The 21,139-nt window shown below is 49.0% G+C and overlaps 1 protein-coding gene across 2 annotated transcripts in view; it reads left to right on the plus strand.

The window, feature by feature from the left end:
- Positions 1–21,139, plus strand: part of GSG1L (GSG1 like) — a 225,504-nt gene that overhangs the window by 63,699 nt on the left and 140,666 nt on the right. For both annotated transcript variants that reach the window (XM_060078770.1, XM_060078771.1), the window contains exon 2: positions 18,439–18,486. In XM_060078770.1, coding sequence (XP_059934753.1) covers positions 18,439–18,486 — 48 coding nt within the window. The remainder of the gene's footprint in view (positions 1–18,438; positions 18,487–21,139) is intronic.

The following is a 21,139-nucleotide window of genomic DNA, read 5'->3' on the forward strand; positions in this document are numbered from 1 at the left end:
ATGGTGGAACCGGACCTGGCCAACTTCTGATTATCTCTGTGTGGATTATCCGATATGGGGATTGTCCAGAGGAAATGTCCATTCCAGGGTGGCATCCTTCCTGCCACTCAGCAAGGTCCCAGGCAGGCCTTTGCCCTCTGTGGTGGCCTATGAGCAAACAGTGGTCAAGAGTGTGGTCTGTGCAGGCAGACAGACCTGGGGTTGAATTGGTCTCCTCCACACACTAGCTGCACGGTCTTGGGCCGTGTCTCCATTCCTCTGATCCTCTGTTTCTCCAGCGGTAAGAGGAGGCAGGTAATAACTGTGGCGGTGACTGCTATGCCTATCAGTATCCATGAGCTCCTCTGCATTTCCCAGCCTCCTTTGCAGTTGGATTGGCCATGTGACTGGTGTGGCCAGTGGGATATGAATGGAAGTGACATATGTTCTCTTTGGGCTAAGGTGGGTAAGTATCCAGTGTGTTCTCCCCATGCTTTCTCTCCCTCGTCGGTGGTACAGCTGCACCATGGAAGGAGCCGGGGTCCTTGAGTCACCTCGTGGATGGGAGTCATGCAGGAGAGACATCTGAGAAAGAAACGTTTAGGGTTTTGAGGTGTTTGTAACAGCAGCTAGTATTTATTACCCAGCTACTGTAGTAGTCCTTTGAGAGTCATTGTGGAAAAAATAAGGAGGGAGGCAGAGCATATAAAAAGCTTAGCCAAGTGCCTGGAATACAGGAAAAGTTCAATAAATATTGGGTATGCTTATTAATTTATTTACACGACAAATATTTATTGAGCTCCTATCATAGGCCAGGCACGTGGATTGACAATGACAACGACAACATACTGTAACAACAACAGACACATAAAACCATATTTGGATGACAAATTATATAAATATCAGTAAGTAAATATATGTATGAATATATATACACACACATATATACATATATACACATCTATACATACATATATGTATTGTACATATACATAATATATGTATTTTATATGTATATTTATATATATTTTTCATGCCATAGTAAAATAGAAAGGATTAAGTCATTCATCCCTTCAGTGTTTGCTAACCCTACTGTGTGCCAGGCATCATGCTGAATGGTGGGGATGTGTGGTTGAATAAGTATTCACGCTTAAGTTGCTTGCTGGCTACTGAGAGATGCACGTATAGGCAGATAACTCAAATGCCAAGTGACAAGTGTCATACAGAAGGGTCTTTCCAGAGTGCCAGCAGTGTCCCTAATTCTGCTTGGGGGAATCAGGGAGAGCTTCACAGAGGAGGGGGCTATGGAGTTCAGCCTTGAAGGTTTGAGTAGGAGTCTGGCAAGTGAGAAAGAGCATTTCAGGCAGAGGGATGGATACGAGATCTTGGGTTTGATGAGATGTGACCAGTGCCTTGGTGGCTGGAGTCCAGAGTATCCACGGTGGGCAGAACAATATCCCCTCCCCAAGAGGTCGGCATCAGACTCTCCATAACCCATGAATATGCTGCCTTAATGGTGAGAGAGACTTTTTCGGATGTGATTAAGTTAAGGATTTTGAGTTGGGGAGACTATCCTGAATCTTCCAGATGGGCCCAGTCTAATCACATGAGTCCTTAAAAGAGGAGAACCTTTCCAGTTGTAGTCAGACAGGGAGCTGTGTCTATGGAAGAGAAGAGGTTCAACACGGCTGACTTTGCAGATGGAGGAAGGGACCGAGAGTCAAGGAGTGTGAGAAGCTAGAAAAAGCAAGGCTAAGGAATTGTCCACAGAGCCTCTACAGAGGAGCACAGCCCTGCCAGCACCATGATTTTAGCCCAGTGGGACTCATGTTGGAATTCTGACCTATCGAATTATAAGATAAAAAATTTGTATTGTTTAAGTCTTTAAGTTTGTGGTAACTTGTTATAGCAGCCATAGGAAACTGATACAGTATCTGAGGGAGAAGATTGAGCCCACACTGGATAAAAGAAGGGGCAGATAGAATTGTTTAGATTTATTCTGTAAGAGCAGTGGGTCTCAAACTTCAGCGGGGTATCCACTTTTTCGTGGAATATGGATATTCTGTGCTCTGTACCTGTTTGTTTTAATGGGCATGAATATTCCATAAATCGAATGTGTATTTCTTATTTAATTCATGGGAATTTAGATTATTTCCAGTCCTTTGTTATTAAAATAATGATGCAACAAATTATCTTGACCTTGTGTTGTTTTGCACATGTGTGAGTATGTCTGTAAGGTGAATTCCAAGAAACGAAATTGTTGGGTCACAGAGAATATGCATCTTTGAGAATCTGCATTTTTTTTTTTTTTTTTTTTTTTTTTTTCTGTACGCGGGCCTCTCACTGCTGTGGCCTCTCCCGTTGCGGAGCACAGGCTCCGGACACACAGGCCCCGCGGCCATGGCTCGCGGGCCCAGCCGCTCCGCGGCATGTGGGATCCTCCGGGATCGGGGCACGAACCCGTGTCCCCTGCATCGGCAGGCGGACTCTCAACCACTGCGCCACCAGGGAGGCCCGAGAATCTGCATTTTTAATAAATGTCTGAGGGCACGATGATTCTGGTGAGAACTGAAATTAAGTGGAGGCTCCTGAACAGAATTTCAGATCTGGGCTCCATAAACATCCCTGTGGCTGACAGTGTAGAGGCAGGGAGGCCGGAGGAGAGGCTGAGGGAGTGGACCTCGAGAGAGATGAGTGTGTGTGTGTGTGTGTGTGTGTGTGTGTGTGTGTGTGAGTGTGTGTGTGAGAGAGAGAGAGAGAAGTTTAGGACTGACCTGGCATGGGTGAGTGTAAGTTGATTTTCTTGTTTTGTTTGTTTATCAGCTTGGGAAATTCATAGGACATGAGAGGTTCTTTCTCAGTGACCCTGGGTCAGAGAGCCATGTTGGGGTCCCTGGGGACAAGTGAGTCCATGTGTTCACATGTCAGGCCTGAATTCTAATCTCCTTTCCCTTCTGCCCGGTCATTTGACTCTGGGTATATGGTTACCTTTGTGATTTTTGGCAGGGAGGGGAGGAAAAAAATGTGTGCTTGCAGCCTTTGAACAAGGTGTTTCCAGTATTAGACCCCACCTGAGAAACATGAGAGCACCAGCATTCCTACTGCTCTGACCTCACAATTTTTGATGTTTGTATGAGTTTTACAAAGTCATGGTTGCATTACAGCCTCTGGCTTGTAAGCCCCTAATATCTACAATAGTTTCATTTTGTTTGTGTGTTCACATAGATTCCTTCCTCACCTTGGTGATTTTACTATGAATTCTCCATTCTTGAGTTGATTTTGGTTCATCCCCGGGTGAGCTGGATCTTCAGTGTCAACTAGCTATTCCAGGAATGGTTCATAGACTCTATATTCTCCAAGTGCCTTTGTGTCTGTGGACGTCTGCCCGCTGCCTTTGTAGCTGAACATGCAGCTCACTTGCCATTCATCTTCCTGCTGCATCCCCCGAGGAGAACCCCACGCCTGGGGTTCTTCCATTCATCCTGAGGATGGGTTGGGTGCCAGTGCTGCTTGGGCAGCCTGGGGGCCCCCTGAGCAAGGGGACATTGTGGAAAGATCAGAGAGTGCTATAATTTGGAGTGAGGAACTTTGACTGCCAATTTCAGGGCAGCTGAACAGAAGATTACTTCTCTTTTATCCTATGTTTGGAGTATTTGTTACTCTAAAAATATCCATGCCTGCTGTGTACAGCTATGCAGGCTGTGCACTGCATGACTCCAGGGAATCTCATGTGTATAAACCACGATGTGGACTGTGCTTCCAGCATTGTGCAGGATGGTGACCCGCAACCTCTTAGCCTGGAGGGGGCCTAGAAGCATAGAAGGCTTTTATCCCAGTGTTTGCCAAACTTTAGTTATTCTTATAACACCTTTATGAATTAGTTCTTAGTCACATCCTCCTGTTCTACTATGAATTTTTTTTTTTTGGCTCTATATTGGCTCATATTTTCCTTACATAAATGAAGGGGAGCTTTCAATTCCAACTGGAAATAGAAAATCAGCGCGGCTTGCCAAAAATAGAAGAAATATATACACATGCGTATGTGTATGCGTACAAGACAACAATGCTATCAAATGCTAACTGGATATTTTTGCCTTTTCTCCTTTTTTAAAAGAGAAGATTAGCAAGTGTTAGAGCCATGTTAAGGACAGGCTAGCGCAAAACTGATATTTTTTTCCTGGAAGTAATCTTGAAGGGTTGGAAGAGAATTGGGAAGGGAAATCGTTTACCCATGATGTGATTCAGTGTAATTTAGTGCCACATCCCCCATCATAAACCACCTGTGGGACACGTGAGGGAGCCCTGGCCCAGTCAGATATCCCACTGGCTACTTAAATCTCTTGGCAACATCTCCACGTGGGAATCCAACCCTTTCTTACATCCCCTCAGCAATGGGAAGTTTGTTTTTGTTCTTGGTTTTGTTTTCTTTTGGCCGTGCCGTGGCTTGCAGGATCTTAGTTCCCCAACCAGGGATCGAAACCAGGCCCCCCGCGATGGAAGTGCAGAGTCCTAACCACTGGACCGCCAGGAAATTCCCTCACCACTGGGAAGTTTAATGCCACCTTGGAGGGGCCTTTTTTATGGCTGGACTCTTCTTTGGTTGTGCCAGGTAGAGAGCTGCTCCTTGGGCCCACAGGGTTTACTTCTGCTCCCTGGAGTCAAGCAGAAAAAAAAAAAAAAAAATGCTTCCTACAAGTTCCATCCCTCCAAACATGATTAAAAGCGAAGCTTCTGGAATTGGAGTGTCCTGGGTGGAATCCTGGATCCACCACTTACTATCTCTGTGCCTTTGGGCAAGATACTTAACCTCACTGTGCCTCAGTTTATTCATCTGATATATGGGAACAGTAATAGCGTCTCCTTCCTCTGGTTGTTATGAGAATTAAAGAAGGTGGTGCATATGGAGATTTAGAACAGTTTCTGGCACCTAGTAAGTGCCCAGTAAGTGTTGGCTACTGTTATTTTCTGTAGCCTGGGGCCCCTGTCCTCCCATCCCTTCTTCTGGATGAGAAGGCAGAGGACTTGGGTTCCAGCTTCAGCTCAATATTTGCCTGGTGATGAGATCGTAAGCAACTTACGAGCCCTACCTGGGCCTTGGTTTCCACGTCCGGAAGCTGAGGGTGGTGGGATTCATGGTCCCCAAGTCCCCCCTCCCATCTCCAGCCCGGGTGGAGACTTCTGTGCTGAGGGAGGAGAAGAGCCAAACGGGAACACTGATGATTGTGGGCCATGATGTCCCTGTGTCAGCCAGAGTGTGCCCCCCAGAAACTACCCATACCTTCTCCCTCCCTAATTTCTCTCAGGACATTCTTTTGAGGAGTGACAATGCAAGAAGGATTCCTGATAGTATCAAAAAAAGGGTGAAAATAAGACTGAGGTATCAGGAAAAGCAGCTTTGCTTTGCTTTAACTAACCCCAACATATGGGATGACATAAAAAAAATCACAATATCCTTTATTTATCAAGTTCCCTTGAAAGATGACAATAATTGTGAACACTTGCTGAGTTCTTGTCATGCACCAGCTCTCTCACATGTAGGGTCTCATTTTATCCCCAACTATGTATAAGGCAACAACAACTGCTGTAACAAATAAACCCCTGAGATGGCAGGGGATTAACACAGTAGCTCATGTAACACTTCGGTACAGGTGATGCTGGTGGATGGCAGCTCTCCTCCACACAGTGATTTGGGGACCTGGCAACTTCCATATTGTGCCTCTACCATCTCCTAGGACCTCGGAGACCTCTGCATCTGGGTGGAAGAGGAAAGAAAAGGCACGTCTACTTCATAAAAGCCCACCCCAGGAAGTGCCACACATCACTCACGCTCACATTTTATAGGCAAGAACCAGTCACATGACCCCGGCAGGATGTAGGGGGTGCTGGGAAATATTGTGCCTGGTGGGGCAGCCACTTTCTAGCAATAACTCCACACTGCAGAAGGAGTAGCACATTTTTTGGTGGATAGCTAGGTAATTCTGTCACAGCTTATGTGGTGGAGAAGACAATTATACCCATTTTACAGATGAGGAAACTAAGACCCAGAGAGTCTGGCCTGGGTCCCAGGGGTTGTAAGTGGCAGAGGCTCTGTGAGTTCAAAGCTCTTACATTTAACCACTATGGTGTTAATTTTAAATAAGTATTTAGGTTCCTCTGGCTGTAAAATTCTTCAGAACAAATTATTCCCTTCAGTTTACCCAGAATGCCCCCAAATGCCCAAGCAAGGTACGTCTGGAGGCCATGGTGATGCAGTCATGATGCCAGGCAGGATTTGAGTTCCCAGTGTTTCATCCACTTGGAGAAATGATTATCTCCAGAAAGTTGACCCATATTTTGAACTCCTGCCAGAAATCAAGGCCTGGTACCATCTGTAAGAGATAAATAAATCAAAATATCATCAGCAGATAAGTGTGTGCCATCTGCTGCCCTGTCGGTTGAACTGGCAGAGGCCTCCGGAGAATTCCAAGGAAGTGCTTGCCAAGGCTCTGCCGCCAGCCTGGATAGCGCGAGGAGAAGCTTCATGCAAGATCTGCTGGCATTTTTCTTTACTCCCCGCTCTCGGTGCTGAATTCCTTGAATCCAGCCTAGCGAAGGTGTGTGGATTTTCACCCTTGCCAAACAGTTAAAATTGTTTCTCTTTGGCCACATTTGTTGGGGGCCAGGACTGTTTTTCTCTGCCCTCCCAGCAAGTTGAAAGCTCCTACTATAGAGAAAACTAGCCATGCACCTGCCCAGAGGTTGGGCTCTGTGGAATCTGGGTCTTAGAACCAGAGTCAAAAGCAGAACCAGCCATGTTTGGGCATCTGGTGGACATCTCGAAATGCAGCCACATCCTGATGGATGCTGATTTCTCCTGCCACATGTGGAGTCCTCTTGGAGGGCATCTGAGACTTCCCTTAGAAAGAATAGATTTTTCTAGGGCTTCCCTGGTGGCGCAGTGGTTGGGAGTCCGCCTGCCGATGCAGGGGGCGCGGGTTCGTGCCCCGGTCCGGGAGGATCCCGCGTGCCGCGGAGTGGCTGGGCCCGTGAGCCATGGCCGCTGAGTCTGCGCGTACGGAGCCTGTGCTCCGCAGCGGGAGAGGCCACAACAGTGAGAGGCCCGCGTACCACAAAAAAAAAAAAAAAAAAAAGAATAGATTTTTTTCTAGAACCTGCTTACTCTCCTAAGAGGCAGCACAGGGTAGTGGCCAAATGCAAAGGCTCTGTGGCGGTCTGTCTCCATTTGAATCCAGGCTCCACCATTGGCTGTGTGACCTTAGACAAGTTACTCAGTCTATCTGTGCCTCAGTTTCTTCATCTGTAAAATGGGGGTGGTAGTTTGTAAAGCATGTTGGGCCTAGCCCCTCACCATGGGGCTCCCTCCGGGTGCCCTCTCCCTACCTTGCAAGCCACAGAAACCTCAACTCCACCATCAGATGGGTTGTGAAATTAAGTCACGAACCTCAGACCCATGATCTGGGGACCCAGCCAAGGACACTGGGCTCCCCAGTGCCCCTTCCTCTTGCTGCCCGTCTTCCCGCTGCCAACCAGATCTGGCTCCTGCGTGTTCATGCCGAGGGCAGCTTGGCTGACCCTCAGCACTCCTCACCCTTCTGCCAGCCTTGGGCATCTGCCTCTGGCCGCCTCCCTGGATTCTGCCCGTGGCCCTGCCAGGCTCCCCCCACCTACTCCCGCTGAAGTGGCACAATTACAGCCTCCTGCTTCTGCCTCAGGCTCTCCTTAGGAGGAGCGCAGTGTGACTGTAACTTAGGATCCAGGGATGGAATCAAAAATAGCGCTTATTTACGGAGCCGAGCACGGGGCAGGCATTTTCTCACACTCCCTTCCGTTTTCATCCTTTTTTGCAAGCCTGGAGGGCAGAGCTGAAATGACTTTCATTTGGCACCTGAGGAAAAGGCTCAGATTTGTGAAGCCACTTCCTGAGGTCACGGGGCCAGGGGAGGCAGAGGAGGGGTTTGAACGCACGTCTTGTGGCTTCTGAACCCAGACACCTCCGTTTGCCTTCAGAGCACCCCCTTTCGAGGAGGGAGCCCAAGAGCTGTGATGAATGACGGGCTGGGGATGTGGGTGTCAGCACATCAAGCTGATCCCTCGCAGGTGCTGCCTGATTTAAATCCTAACTGAAGACGTCTTGCTTTATACCCGTTACCTCATTTAGCCCTCAAGCAACCTCGTGAGGCTGGAATCATCATCCTTTACTGGCCAAAAAACCCAACCAAACGAATAAAAACGATGGTTCCCCCAGAGTTCCACGGCTAGCAGGTGGCAGAGCTGGGATTTGGCTTCAGGTCTGTGTGAAATCAGAGCCCAGGCTTTTCACCAGGGAGCACAGCCTGCCTGGCTCCCATGGACCCCAGGCTACCCGCCTTCCTTGGCCTCCACCACGAGTTTCTTTCTCAAGTAGATCAGACCTGGAGGAGGGACCTCGGGGTAAGATTCCTGGAATGAGGCAAGAGTGCTGAGCCAGAGAGAAGGCAGCTGTGACCCTCCCATTGTCTCTGGTGTGGATTCCTGGAAGCCTCGATTCTGCCAAGGGCCTTGCCAGGTGTTCCCTTTGGTGGTGGGATTGGAGCACCGGCTGCCAAGCTGAAGATGCTGTGTTGAGGGCAATTTCTGAGCCCCCTCACCCTTAGCTCAGCCAGGTCCCACAGACAGCGAGTCAAAAGGAGTCAGCAGCTAGGGTAGGTCAGGGCCTCTTGGGTTGCATGTTTTGTTCCTGTGGTGCTAAAAGTCAGCAGCCCCGTAGGGTGATGCCAGAGTGTCTAAGAAGAAATGACCTTCCATTTGTCTTTTCTGAGCAAGGGAGCAAACCCTTCAAAGAGGCATCTAGATTCAAACCTCTGGTATTTGTTTCAAGATAACCCCACTAGTGGTGGGCTGCTGGGTGCGGAGAGACAAGGTGAGTTTCCAAGCTGGGCTGCCGACATGGGACTCTTCATACTGGTCTCTCTGATTTGTAAAAGATGGGAACTTCGCATAATAAAATGTTAAAAAAAAAAGATATTTCAGAGACAGTGTTGATTTGCTGGAGTCCAAACAAGCTGGTCTGGTCATGGAATGTCCTGGGTCCCTGTCTCCCTCTGGACAAGTCAGTCCCTTGCATGATGGAAAGAGCTTTGGAAAGACACAGACCTGGGTCCAGCTCCTGGTTCTGCTACTTCTTGGCTGTGTAACCTTGGGTCGGTCGCTTTGCCAGTGTGAGCCTCAGTTTCCTCATCTATAAAGTGGGGATGGATATTGACCTCATACAGTTGTGATGTGTGCCATGCTCTTAGCATGGTGCTTGCCCTGGATTCTCCTTGGGTCATTGGATCCTGGATCTTAGGCAACGTGACAAACTCAAGCTTCCACCTGATGGTGGGTAGATCTGCTATTAACAGCCCAAAGGGGGTCAAAACGGGCCAAGCTGTGCCCAAGGTAGAAAGTGACCGTATCATGGGAGATATCATGATAGAACACTGGGAATTCAGAGCGGGGAGACATCTCTTTGGGGCGGGGCAGGTGGTTGGTGAACAAGGCAGGCTTCACGGTGGGGGAGCTGGTGGGTTTGAAGGCTGGGGCTGCGTCAGACATGGGGAAATGGAGGGAGAGAAGACGTCGAGATTGAGAGGTAGGAAAAGGTAGGTTGTAAATCTGAATCAGCAGGCGCAAAACAGCAGAAAAGGAGGTGAAAGGCAACCATCAAAGACCTCACGCCCAGGCTGATCTCCGGGCTCCTCTGCGTCGTGGCAGACATGAGGCTGGGCATGGCTGCTCTTCCCTGGGTAGTGAAGACCCCCCCTTTCTGTTTGCCTCTTCCCTCCCAGATGGGCCCCGAGACGCTCCTGAGCTCAACTTTCATTCTCACCTCTGCCTGCAGGTGTGTTGGCCATACCTGTAGGGTTCTGCAGAGGCGCCCCCCTTTGGTGTAATCCTTAATAAAGGCCATCTGTGAAATGCTCTTCATTTACTATTCCACCGTCATGTCCGGAGCACCCGTTAGTGTCCCAGGTTTTGAGGACACAGCAGCGAATAAGACACCTGATCACAGAGCTTCCGTTTGTCTCAGAGATGCTGTCTGGCACTGTTTACGTATTTATTTTTAATTTTTCAATTGATGTTAGTTGATTTACAATGTTGTGTTAATTTCTGTCGTACAGCAAGATGATTCAGTTATACATATATACACATTCTTTTTTAATATTCTTTTCCGTTATGGTTTATCATAGGCTTTTGGATACAGTTCTCTGTGCTGTACAGTAGGACCTTGTTGTTTATCCATCCTGTGTATAAAGCTTACGTCTGTTACCCCCAACCTCCCACTCCCTCCCTCCCCCAATCTCCTCCCCCTTGGCAACCACCAGTCTGTTCTCTATGTCCATGAGTCTTGTTTCTGTTTCATAGATAGGTTCATTTGTGTCGTATTTTAGATTCCACATATAAGTGATATCACATGGTATTTGTCTTGCTCTTTCTGACTTACTTCACTTAGTATGATAATCTCTAGTTGCATCCATGTTGCTACAAATGGCATTATTTTATTCTTTTTTATGGCTGAGTAGTATTTATTGTATATATGCACCACATCTTCTCTATCCATTCATCTGTCGATGGACATTTAGGTTGTTTCCATGCCTTGGCTATTATGAATAGCGCTACTATAAATATAGGGGTGCATGTATCTTTTTGAATTAGAGTTTTGTCTGGATATATGCATCTGGGCACTGTTTAGATGAGCTGGGGGACGCCCTCTTTTGGTGCAAGGATTCCAAGTGTCTATACATACACTTCAATATTAGAACAGCAGCTCTGCAAGGGTGGGCACTTGCCTTCTGGTTCTCTGATGCACCCCCAGCACCTTGAATGGTGCCTGGCATGTAGGTGCTCAATAAATGTTCATTGGGCTTCCCTGGTGGCGCAGTGGTTGAGAGTCTGCCTGCCGATGCAGGGGACACGGGTTCGTGCCCCGGTCCGGGAAGATCCCACATGCCGCGGAGCAGCTGGGCCCGTGAGCCATGGCCGCTGACCCTGTGCATCCGGAGCCTGTGCTCCGCAACGGGAGAGACCACAACAGTGAGAGGCCTGCGTACAGCAAAAAAAAAAAAAAAAAAAAAAAAAAAGTTCATTGAATATAAATGCGTGAATACTAAACACTGATATTGGGAACCAAAGAGAAGTATATTTTTAGGGATCAAAATTAATTCAAACATGGGACTTCCCTGATGGTCCAGGGGTTAAGGATCTTCCTCCCAATGCAGGGGACTCGGGTTTGATCCCTGGTTGGGGAACTAAGATTCCACATGCCATGGAGGAACTAAGATTCCACATGCCATGGGGCAGCTAAGCCTGCACGCTGCAACTACTGAGCCCACACAATCTGGAGCCCCTGTGCTACAACTACAGAGCCCACGTGCTCTGGAGCCTGCGCACCACAACTAGAGAGAAGCTCATGTGCCAAAACGAAAGATCCTGCGCGCCGCAGCTAAGACCAGATGCAGCCAAAAATAAACAAGTAAATAAATATTTAAAAAAAATTAATTCAAACATCCCCAAATTCACTGCTTGATGTGATTTGGATTCCTAGGATTCAGAGAGAGAGAGAGAGAGATCTCATCTTCACTGTTGCATCACTGTGTGCAGCCTCCAGCCTGGTCCGGAATGTGGTCAAGCCCACAGCCTATGCATACCTACATGTAAATACAACCCACAGCAGAGGAGAAGTCCACACACATCCTGTAGAGAACACAGATAATAAACACTTGAACAAATGTGTACACAAGATCATTTCAGATAGTAATCGTGGGAAGACTATGAAAGAGACAAGCATGCAGGGTGAGAGGATGAGAGTGATGGGTGAGGAGGGGTGAGGGCCACCTGGGGTAGGGGGGCATGCTGATTGTTCGCCGTTCACCCCTCCATGTCTGTCCACTGCCCCCTGGGCCGTGGAAGACTGCCCTGTGCCGATGCAATGGCCCGGACTCCTGCGTCCTCTGGTTTCTTATTGGTTCTGGGCAGTGGGAGGCATAGGAAGGAAATCAGAGGGCAGAAGGGGAGAAAGGTCGGGGTGTTTCCCCCTCCCCTGCCTCGTTCTTGGCCTGTTGAGGTTTTGACAGTGACTGAATTCCTCTAAGGACTGGTTCTAAAGTGTGGTCCCCAGACTAGCAGCATCAGTAACCCCTGGGAATTTGTTAGAAATGCAGATTCTCAGGCCCTGCCCCAGAAATTCTGATTCTGATGCTTGCTTCGGTGCAGCTAAGCTCCGAGGGGCAGTTCCTCCTCTGTGGCATCATCTCTTGCAGCCTCCTTTCCCTCCCCACCCCCTTCAGGCTGGAAGAGGTGAGGGCCCCCCACTGTTGCTCACCCCTCGCCCCTGTCCACATGTCTATGAAAAGGCCCTTCACTCAGCAGTCTTCAGTGAGCCCTTTCCAGGGTGCCATCTGTTTCCTGCCAGGATCCTGACTGGTCCAGATGGCCAGGATGTTAATTCATATTCTTTAGACAGGGCACACCTCCTCCAGGTTACCAGTCCCCACAGGCTTCCCCAGTCATTGCTGGGTGTTGAGATCTCATGTATTGGCCACCCTTGCATTGGGACTGGGTTCCAAGTCCCATCTGTTGACTACGGACCTTGGAGCAAGATGCAATGACGAGGAGTCTTGTGCAGGATGTTTCCCTTCGAGGCTATGGTGGGTCTGAATCGGCACGCTCTCTTCTTACAGGCAAGGTACTTCCCATTAATTTATTCCTCTGGTCTAATGGGACTGAACGTCCATTCTCTGGGATAGTGAGAAATTCAGACCTCACATAGTGAAGGTTCCCTCACAGCCCTGGGGTGATGTGAAGTTTTCAGAACTTTTGGGAGAACCTCTGGTCTTCTTCTGCCCCTCTTCTCCCCATTGCTGATGGTTTCCTGGGCCCATGGGGGCCCTGAGACCCTCACTGGGGTGCAGGATTTTTGTTAAACCTGTGACCTCTGACCCCAAATCCCAGCTTTCCCAGGCTGTTTTCCTAGAAGGTCCTGACATCTCCATAGGGGGCTGTGGAGGTCCTGTAGCTCATGGACCCCCCAAAACTTCTCCCAAGGGGTCTGCTGGCTCTATCCTCCTCCTGCACAAATTCCCTCCTCTGCCTCTCCCTGAAGTGGGGCAGCGTTACCCTCCAGGGGGCCTCTGGGAAAACAGTGGATCTTTAGGGAACTCTCCTCCTGGGGAGGAAAGGCTGACAGCCATTCATCCTCTTGATCTTGGTAGCTCATCTTGGGTCAGAGGGAATCAGAGTGGGAGGAAGTGATGGGAGGAAGGGCATCTTCATGGGGCAAAAATGAGGCAGTTACCAGGCAATGTCCAATGGTTAGGGGAAGACAACGGAAGGTGCAGGGCCGTAGGGGAACCCATGTATCCCTGCAGCTGCCACTTGGCAGGACTCCTGCCTGCTGAGCTGTCCTAGCTGTGTCACCTGGTGGTTGGCACCAACCCCTACAGAACCACCCTGTAATAAGCACTACAGAAACACCAGCATTAGTGATTTTCACTTTTTATAGGTAGGGAAACTGAGGCACCAAAAGGCTAACGGTGATGTTACATATCTAGTAGGTGATGGAGCCAGGCTGAACCCACGCAGGTCTGGCTCTAGAGCCACATGCCACCACCCCCATGGTGGTCCAGGCACCAGTCTTGTGTCTCTTCCCATGATGTTCCATGTTTCCTCTGACCCCTGTGTGGCAGGTGATGATTATGATGGTGATGACAAGCACCATCTCCTAAGTTCCCACTCTGTTCCAGGCATCCTGCCTAAGTTCTTTGCCCATGTTGAGTCTTTATAACACCCCTGTAGGTGCTGTGCCTATTTTACAGACGAGGAACTCAAGGTCCAGAAAGACTGTGAACTCACATGACGGGAAGTGACAGAGCCAGGATTTGAAGCCACCTCTGCTGATTCCAGAGCTCAGGCCTTGGCCACTCTGCTATCCTGCCCCATAAACACTGTTGCTGGAAGGAGTGTCCCGTGAGATAGCACCAGCTGTCACTAAAATGACTTACTATTGCTTTTCTAATGTTGAAAATAGTTGTTTTTGCAAATCAGATTGGAATGTGAATCTCACCCTGGCTGTGACTGGAATCACCTGGGGGCTTTGAAAACCCACTGATGTTTAGGCCTGCTGCTGACCAGTTAAACCAGAATGTCTGTGGGTGGGGCCTGGGCTTCCCAGGGCTGAGAACCACTTACGTTGGATGACCTTTAAGATTCTTTCCAGGGACTTCCCTGGTGGCGCAGTGATTAAGAATCCGCCTGCTAATGCAGGGGACATAGGTTCGAGCCCTGGTCTGGGAAGATCCCACACACCCCAGAGCAACTAGGCCTGTGTGCCACAACTACTGAGCCTGTGCTCTAGAGCCTGTGAGCCACAACTAGTGAGACTGCATGCTCCAACTACTGGAAACAGCATGCCTAGAGCCCGTGCTCCACAACAAAGAGAAGCCACCGCAATGAGAAGCCTGTGCACTGCAACGAAGAGTAGCCCCCGCTCGCTGCAACTAGAGAAAGCCTGCATGGAGCAGCGAAGACCCAACGCAGCCAAAAATAAATAAATTTATTAAAAAAAAAAAAAAAAAAGATTCTTTCCAGCTTTCTAGTTCCGCAGTGCAAGGAAGGTATGCTGCCATCAGGTGGCAGTAACAGGCCACAGCTCCATGATCTAATTGACAAGGTTTGGTCTGAAGAGATAAGTGCACTTTTCTTCAGTTTTACACCCAAACGAAATCCCTTGTTGAACATACAAATGTAATAATAACTGATAAAGATGTTAAAGTTTTAGGGCCACTTCTGAAAGCAATTAGCCAATATGGTACACTTTGATATCTTTCTCACAAATGGTTAGCTAACCTTTATCATGGAACTGAGGGTCTGGAGCCAAGAATCTCTTCTGTGTTTGGATTTTAGTTATTAGACTTGGTGACCATTGAAATATCCAGTTGTCCTTATGTCATTACTATGATTTTTCCTTAAACCTCAGCTTTGCCCTGCACAGGGAGTGTGGGCCAAGTTTGACCATCTCTGCTCAAACATCTTCGTTCAGTCTTGTCCATGTAGCAGAAATAGAAGCGTGAGAGCCATTTTATTTAGTCCCTGGTGGATTTTCCCTATCTGCATAGAGGTATGTTCTCAGAGAGTTACTTTTAGGACCTAGTAGCTCTGCACAGTGGGAATGGCTAGCTGCAAATGGAAGTAGATAGCTGGAAAAACTTTAGGGCATGGAGTTTGGAGTCTGTGTGCTGGGTTGAGTCCATCACTTACTGGCTATGTGGTCTTGGGCAAGTCACTGAAAGCTCAGAGCCTCAGTTTGCTTGTCTCTAAAATGGGGATTCTCAGAACTACATTGTAGGTTGTTGTGGAATTAAAGAGAAAGTAAACACACTTTTGCAATAAAACTACTCACCAAACTAGAAATAGAAGAGAACTTCCCCAACCCGATAAAGAGTATCTATGAAAAAGAGTACAGTTAACATCATACTTGTGGTACAAGAATAAATTCTTTCCCTTTCATATCAGGAGGAAGACAAGGATGCCTGCTCTTGCCACTTCTATTCAACATTATACTGGAGGTTTTGGCCAGAGCAATTAGTCAAGAAAAAGAAATAAATGGCATTGAGATTAAAAGGAAAAAGTGAAACTATATCTATTTGTAGATTACTTGATCTTGTATATAGTAAATCCTAAGAATCCACTAAAAACTATCAGAACTAATAAATGAATTCAGCAGGATTCAGGGTACAAGGTCAGAGCAAAAGCCCATAAAATGTTTTAATTTCTTTCAGAATCAGAAGAAAAAAAACCTTTTAGGTGAAGAAAAATTTTAATATATAATGTTAATATATTAATCTTTAACCAATGCATTTGTAAAATACAATTTTTAATTTAATTTGTCTTTATTGAGGAAGAGACTCCAAAGGCAAAAGAGCCTAGGGTCCACAAAAGTATTAATGGGGCCCTGGCTGCTGGTCTGAATTTAGCCATTAAAATTTTCCCTCTCTAGCTCTGAGAAAACAATATAACATAAAGAAAGTTTAAGATGATGCATTCAAAATCCATCCATTCTTAGCACACTACCTATTCTCATTTTAAAAAATCCTCTCTTCTGGTTCTTGGCTGTCAGCAAACATCTCTTTATAATCTCGGTACCACTGACTTGCTGTGTGGTCCTGGCTGATCACTCAGTGGCCCTGAGCTTTTTCTATAAAGGAAGGAGAGGGTCCTACATCTCAGTATAGAGCCTGGGGAGGAAGCAAGCACGATGGAATCACAGGAGCAGCATCCATCCACCTGTGGCCTCATGATTCTTTGGAAGGGGTGACATATATAAGAGAGGAATCCACTCCTTAACTCAGCACTTAAGACCCTTCGTGATCTGGCCCCAGCCTTCCTTCTCAGCCTCATCTCTCACCACTCCCTGATATCTGCCTTTGCATTTGTATGGGGCTGGAAGGAGGTTCAGGAGCCCAAACGGGCTTCAAGGGACCTTCTTAGAGGAAAACTTAGGAAGCTTCAAGCAGACACGAGAATTGAGAATGCTGGGAGCTTCCAGATTCTTTTCATCCCCAACCTACATTGACTCCTTTTGGACTCAAAGTCTATCTCCTTGTTGGGCTCAGCAGTGAAATCTATCTCTTGCTGCTATGCTCAGCAGTAAAACCCTTGAACTAGGAGTTGCAAGCTCACCCTAAAGGTCAGCGAATCTAGTGTCTCAGGGACCAGTGAGGTCTAAGGTCTAGGGGTAAAGCAACAGGGTGTGGTGGGGACTGTGGCAAAGTATAGAGCACGTGTCCCATCTGAGAAAGGACCTTAAGGCTAGGTCACATCTTGCTCTCACTGTGTCCTTGATGGCCAGCATAGGGCCTGGCATCAAGGAGGCTGGACGGAAAGACTGAAGAGTTGAAGTTTCTTATAGGCATAAGGTTTGGGTGGAAGGCATTCATTTTTTCATTCATTCATTTACTTATTTGTATACCCCTTCAACAAATATTTATTGAGCACTCTCTATGAACCAGGCAGTGTTCTAGGTGCTAGGGGTCCAGCGGGAAGAGAGATGGGGAGAGTCAGGGAAAAGTTGTTTGGAATATTAAATAGACTAGCTAGGAAGGGCCTCCCTGAGAAGGTAAAACTTGGGGAAAGTGATAAAGGAGAGGAAGGGTAAACCATTCAGCTATCTGGGGGAGGAATGCTCTAGGGGGAAGTAACAGCACGTGCAAAGGTCCTGAGGCAGGACTGCACATTTAAGGATCAGCAAGGAGGCCAGTGTGGCTGGAGTGGAGTGAGCGAGGGGCAAGCCAGTAGGAGATGAGGTCAGGGAGGTGATGGGGGCACAGATCACACAGGGCCTTATAGGCCATGGTAAGGACTTAGGTTCTGACTCTGAGTGAATTGAGGACTGTGGGAAAGTTCTGAGAGGAGACGTAATCCATCTTAGGTTATAACAGGACCCTTCTGGTGACTGTGTGGATAAGGGCAGAAACAGGGAGACCCATGCAGAGGCTACTGCGGTAATCCAAGAGGAGATGATGGGGCTGGGACCAGAGGAGGTGGTGAAAAATAGTTGGATTCTAAGTATATTGGGAAGCTGGAGCTGCAGATCAGATGGGGAGGTGTGAGAGAAAGAGAGAAACGAAGGGTGACATCAAGGTTCTGGCCTCAGCATCTGGGAGGATGGAGGTACCATTTTCTGAGCTGGGGATGAATTGAAGATGTGGTACCTGCCTTCACGGGGCTTCCAGCTTGTGAACCATCCATCTGAGAATCAAACACAAAATGATAAGAGTTATAAGGTGACTAGCTGCCCCCTAGGAGAAGGCCATAGTGCCATAAGAGCTTCTAATAGGGATGAATTGTGTTCCCAGTCGGGGGGTCGGGGAAGGGAACACGAAGAGTATAGGAGCTGAGAGGAGGGGGAGGGGAGGAGGGGCGGGGAGGGCCAGTCCTGGATGCATATGAAGGAATTTGGGCTTTATTTTGGGATAAAGTGTTTTGAGCAAGAGTGTGTGTACTTGCGTGTGTGCATGTGATGTAATCAGAGCTGCGTGGTTTGAAAATATCCCTCCAGCTGCAGTGTGGAGAGTATATCCGACAGAAGCCAGAGTGGAGGTCCAGGGAGCCCAGTGACGGCCTCTGCCCTTGTCCTGCTGGGCCTGGACGGGGTGGAGCCCGTGGAAAGGGCAGGAGGGCTTTGAGGAGGTGGAAGTGACAGGGCTGGATGGATTGGACTGGGAGGTGACGGAAGGAGGCATCATGGGGACTTGCGGCTTTGCCATCCACATTCCTCAGGACGTTGGCTTTCTGGGAATTAGGCTTTAGAGAAAGATGCTGCTCGGGTTAGAGATGTTTGGGCCCCCCTACCCCCAGATCCGTACAGGGCTCGTGGGAGGGGGAGAGGCCTGAAGCTCTCACTTCCTTTCATATTCTGAAAACCTTTCTTTTTTTTTTTCAAAGGTGAAAAATGCCGCAGCTTCATTGACCTGGCCCCAGCATCAGAGAAAGGTAGGTGTGGCCCCAGCTCAGGTGTGCCAACCTTGCCCTCTCCAGGGACACTTCCCGAAGCCCTGGGTGATCCTGTCCTTCAGCATCCCTGGGTGATGGTGCCCCAGGGGCCAGAATCCTGTTGCAAAGCTCTGAGTTCCTTGAGCAGTTAGTGCAGGGGGAGAGGCAGGTAGAGGGACATTATCTTGCCTTCCCCCGCCCCCCAAGTGGGATGGTTCTGAGAGTCATTACACGTCCCTTACTTCCAGCGCGTGCTGGGACTTTGGGGGAGGTAGGATGGGTGTGCGGAAGTTGGGATCAGGCAAGACCAGTGGTGGCATTGCTTCCAAGTGTAGGATTTGACCTTGGGGGAGGGAAGCCAGACATTCTGTCTCTGTCATCTCACAAGTGTGGGGAGGTCCAGCCTGATCGGGCACTGCCATTCAGAAAGGACCCATTGGTGTGCAGGGCTTGACAGCAGAGATTCTGAGCCCAGTGATGCTCAGATACATGATTAGGAGCGGGCTGCGGCTTGTGTAGGGGGCCGAGTAGTCAGGATCAGGTTGAGCTGCAAGTAATGGCGACCCCAGTAACTGGCTTCAGTGGAGAAATGTATTTATTCCTTTTAAAAGTTTCAAATCTAGGGTGGCTCTGCTTCATGCGGTCTTCAGGATTCCGGCCCCTGGGGGCCTCTCCATCATCCCTGTGACGTTTGTCCTGATGGACTAACAGGATGGCTAGAGCTACAGCTGTCACATCTGCACTCCAGGCAACAGGGCAGAGGAAAGGCAAAGAAGAAAGGGCAAAGGTTGCATGTCAACAGTAAGGTTCCCAGAAGTTGCCCCATGACACGGGCTTATATCCCCTTGGCCAGAACTTGATCACAGCTGCAAGGGAGGCTGGGAAATGAGGTCTTTATCCTGGCAACCATGTGCTCAGCTGAAAGGCAGGGGTTTTATCATTATGAAAGAACAGGAGAATGGATACTGGAGGATATGCTGCCACAGGAGCGTAGGGCATGGCCACCTCCCTACTTCCCTACCCTGCCACCAAGGAGAGCCCTTGCCAAGAGAGAACAGGTGTGCAGGTCTCTTCAGACAGCCTGGAGATTAGGAGAGGGCTCTGGTCCTGGGAGTCGTGGTGGGGAAACTGAGACAAGAGTTCAGTCCTAAACTGTCCCGACATGGGGGGCCTTGGTGGGCCGAGGCTCAGGGGAAATTCTTAAATCCAGGATATGCGGTCACCCTCGCCCCCTGCTGGTGGGGTTGAGTTTGCAGTTTCCCTGCAGTGCCAGGAGGTTCAAGGGCCTGAAGTGCCCCGTCTCTGACCCCTCCAGGGTGTTGGGAGAGGTGGGACAGGCAAGGGGGCTGCGTGTCTTTGAGGCTGGTGACGTTCCTGTCTCACAGACGCTGTCCCCTTGAAGAGCTCCAGCCAAGTGGCAGCTGGTGAGATTGAGGGGCATGTGACAGGGAGCCCATAGTGCTCCCGGGTCCAGGAAGAGGCTGGGCTCCCCCTCTGAGCAAGCTTTTTGCAGTGGGGACTACCTCCTCTGTTTCCTCTGCTTCCCAGTGAAGGTGCCCTGTTTAGTGGCTACTTGTGGCCATCCCTGAAGTTTCGAGCTGAGCAACTTGGGCCACAGCTTCCAAACTGAGTTTTCCAGAAAATACTACAGCTGCTAATAAATGGCTGATATTTACTGAGCAGGTACAATGTGTCAGGCACTGGGCCAAACACTTTAAATGTATCAATTGAGAAACCTCCCCACAACCTTGCTAAGAAGGGGCTGACATTCTCACCCCACTTGACAGATGAGAAAACTGAGCCTTAGAGACATTAAACCACTCACGTCTCACATCTCATAAGGAGCAGAGCCCATGCTCCGTACCCCTCCGTTGTACTGCATCTGAGAAGCCAGTACCTGTAGGCAACCTCTACGGTGCTCATCCCATAATCCCCAAGGCCTTGGAGTTCCTGGGTCTCCTCCGCTCCAAATCTGGCTTCCAGGAAGCTGGGCCCGTATGTGCATATGTAAATGTGTGTGCATGTCTGGTTGAGGGCGAGGGTATGCATGCGTGGGCAGGTGCTCCTGTGAGAGTGTGCACATGGGTCTCGTGTGTGTGCCTGCATGCACACTCGTGGGTGAGTGTGGGCACGGAGGCATGTACACATGTGTGCACATATGAGCGTGTGGATGTGTGTACATGCATGTGTGTGTCCACATACAGTGTGGACTGTATGGTGGCTTATTCCTGCCTCGTGTATGAGGACCGAGGCCCCAGAGGGGTTGTATCTTTGTGTTTTACTGGCCTCGTGATTTTACTTTCAGGGCTTGGTGGCCACGCCAAAGACCTTCTGGCTGTGTGTATAAAAATGTTTATAAGAAGCCTGAGCGGGCTGGCTTTGCAGACCAGTTTTCATGGACTCACTGCCTCTCAAGCACTTAGGCTCACCTTTGGGGCTGGCGGGGTTTGGTCAGGCAGCTCTGTGGCCTGTTCCCGAACCTCCCGACCCAGCCCTCCCAGGGGCACCTGCAGGAGCCTGGTGTCCCCGGACCCCTCCGTGTGCTCGCCGAGTCCTCTCCACACTGTCTGTTTCACAGATGAGGAGCCCAGGCTGCAGAGAGAGGGGGACTGGTTCAGGGTCACACAGGGAGTCTGGGCCGATATTGGAGCTC

This window comes from Mesoplodon densirostris, chromosome 16 (genome assembly GCF_025265405.1).
Source record: "Mesoplodon densirostris isolate mMesDen1 chromosome 16, mMesDen1 primary haplotype, whole genome shotgun sequence".
In the NCBI taxonomy this organism is placed as follows: domain Eukaryota; kingdom Metazoa; phylum Chordata; class Mammalia; order Artiodactyla; family Ziphiidae; genus Mesoplodon; species Mesoplodon densirostris.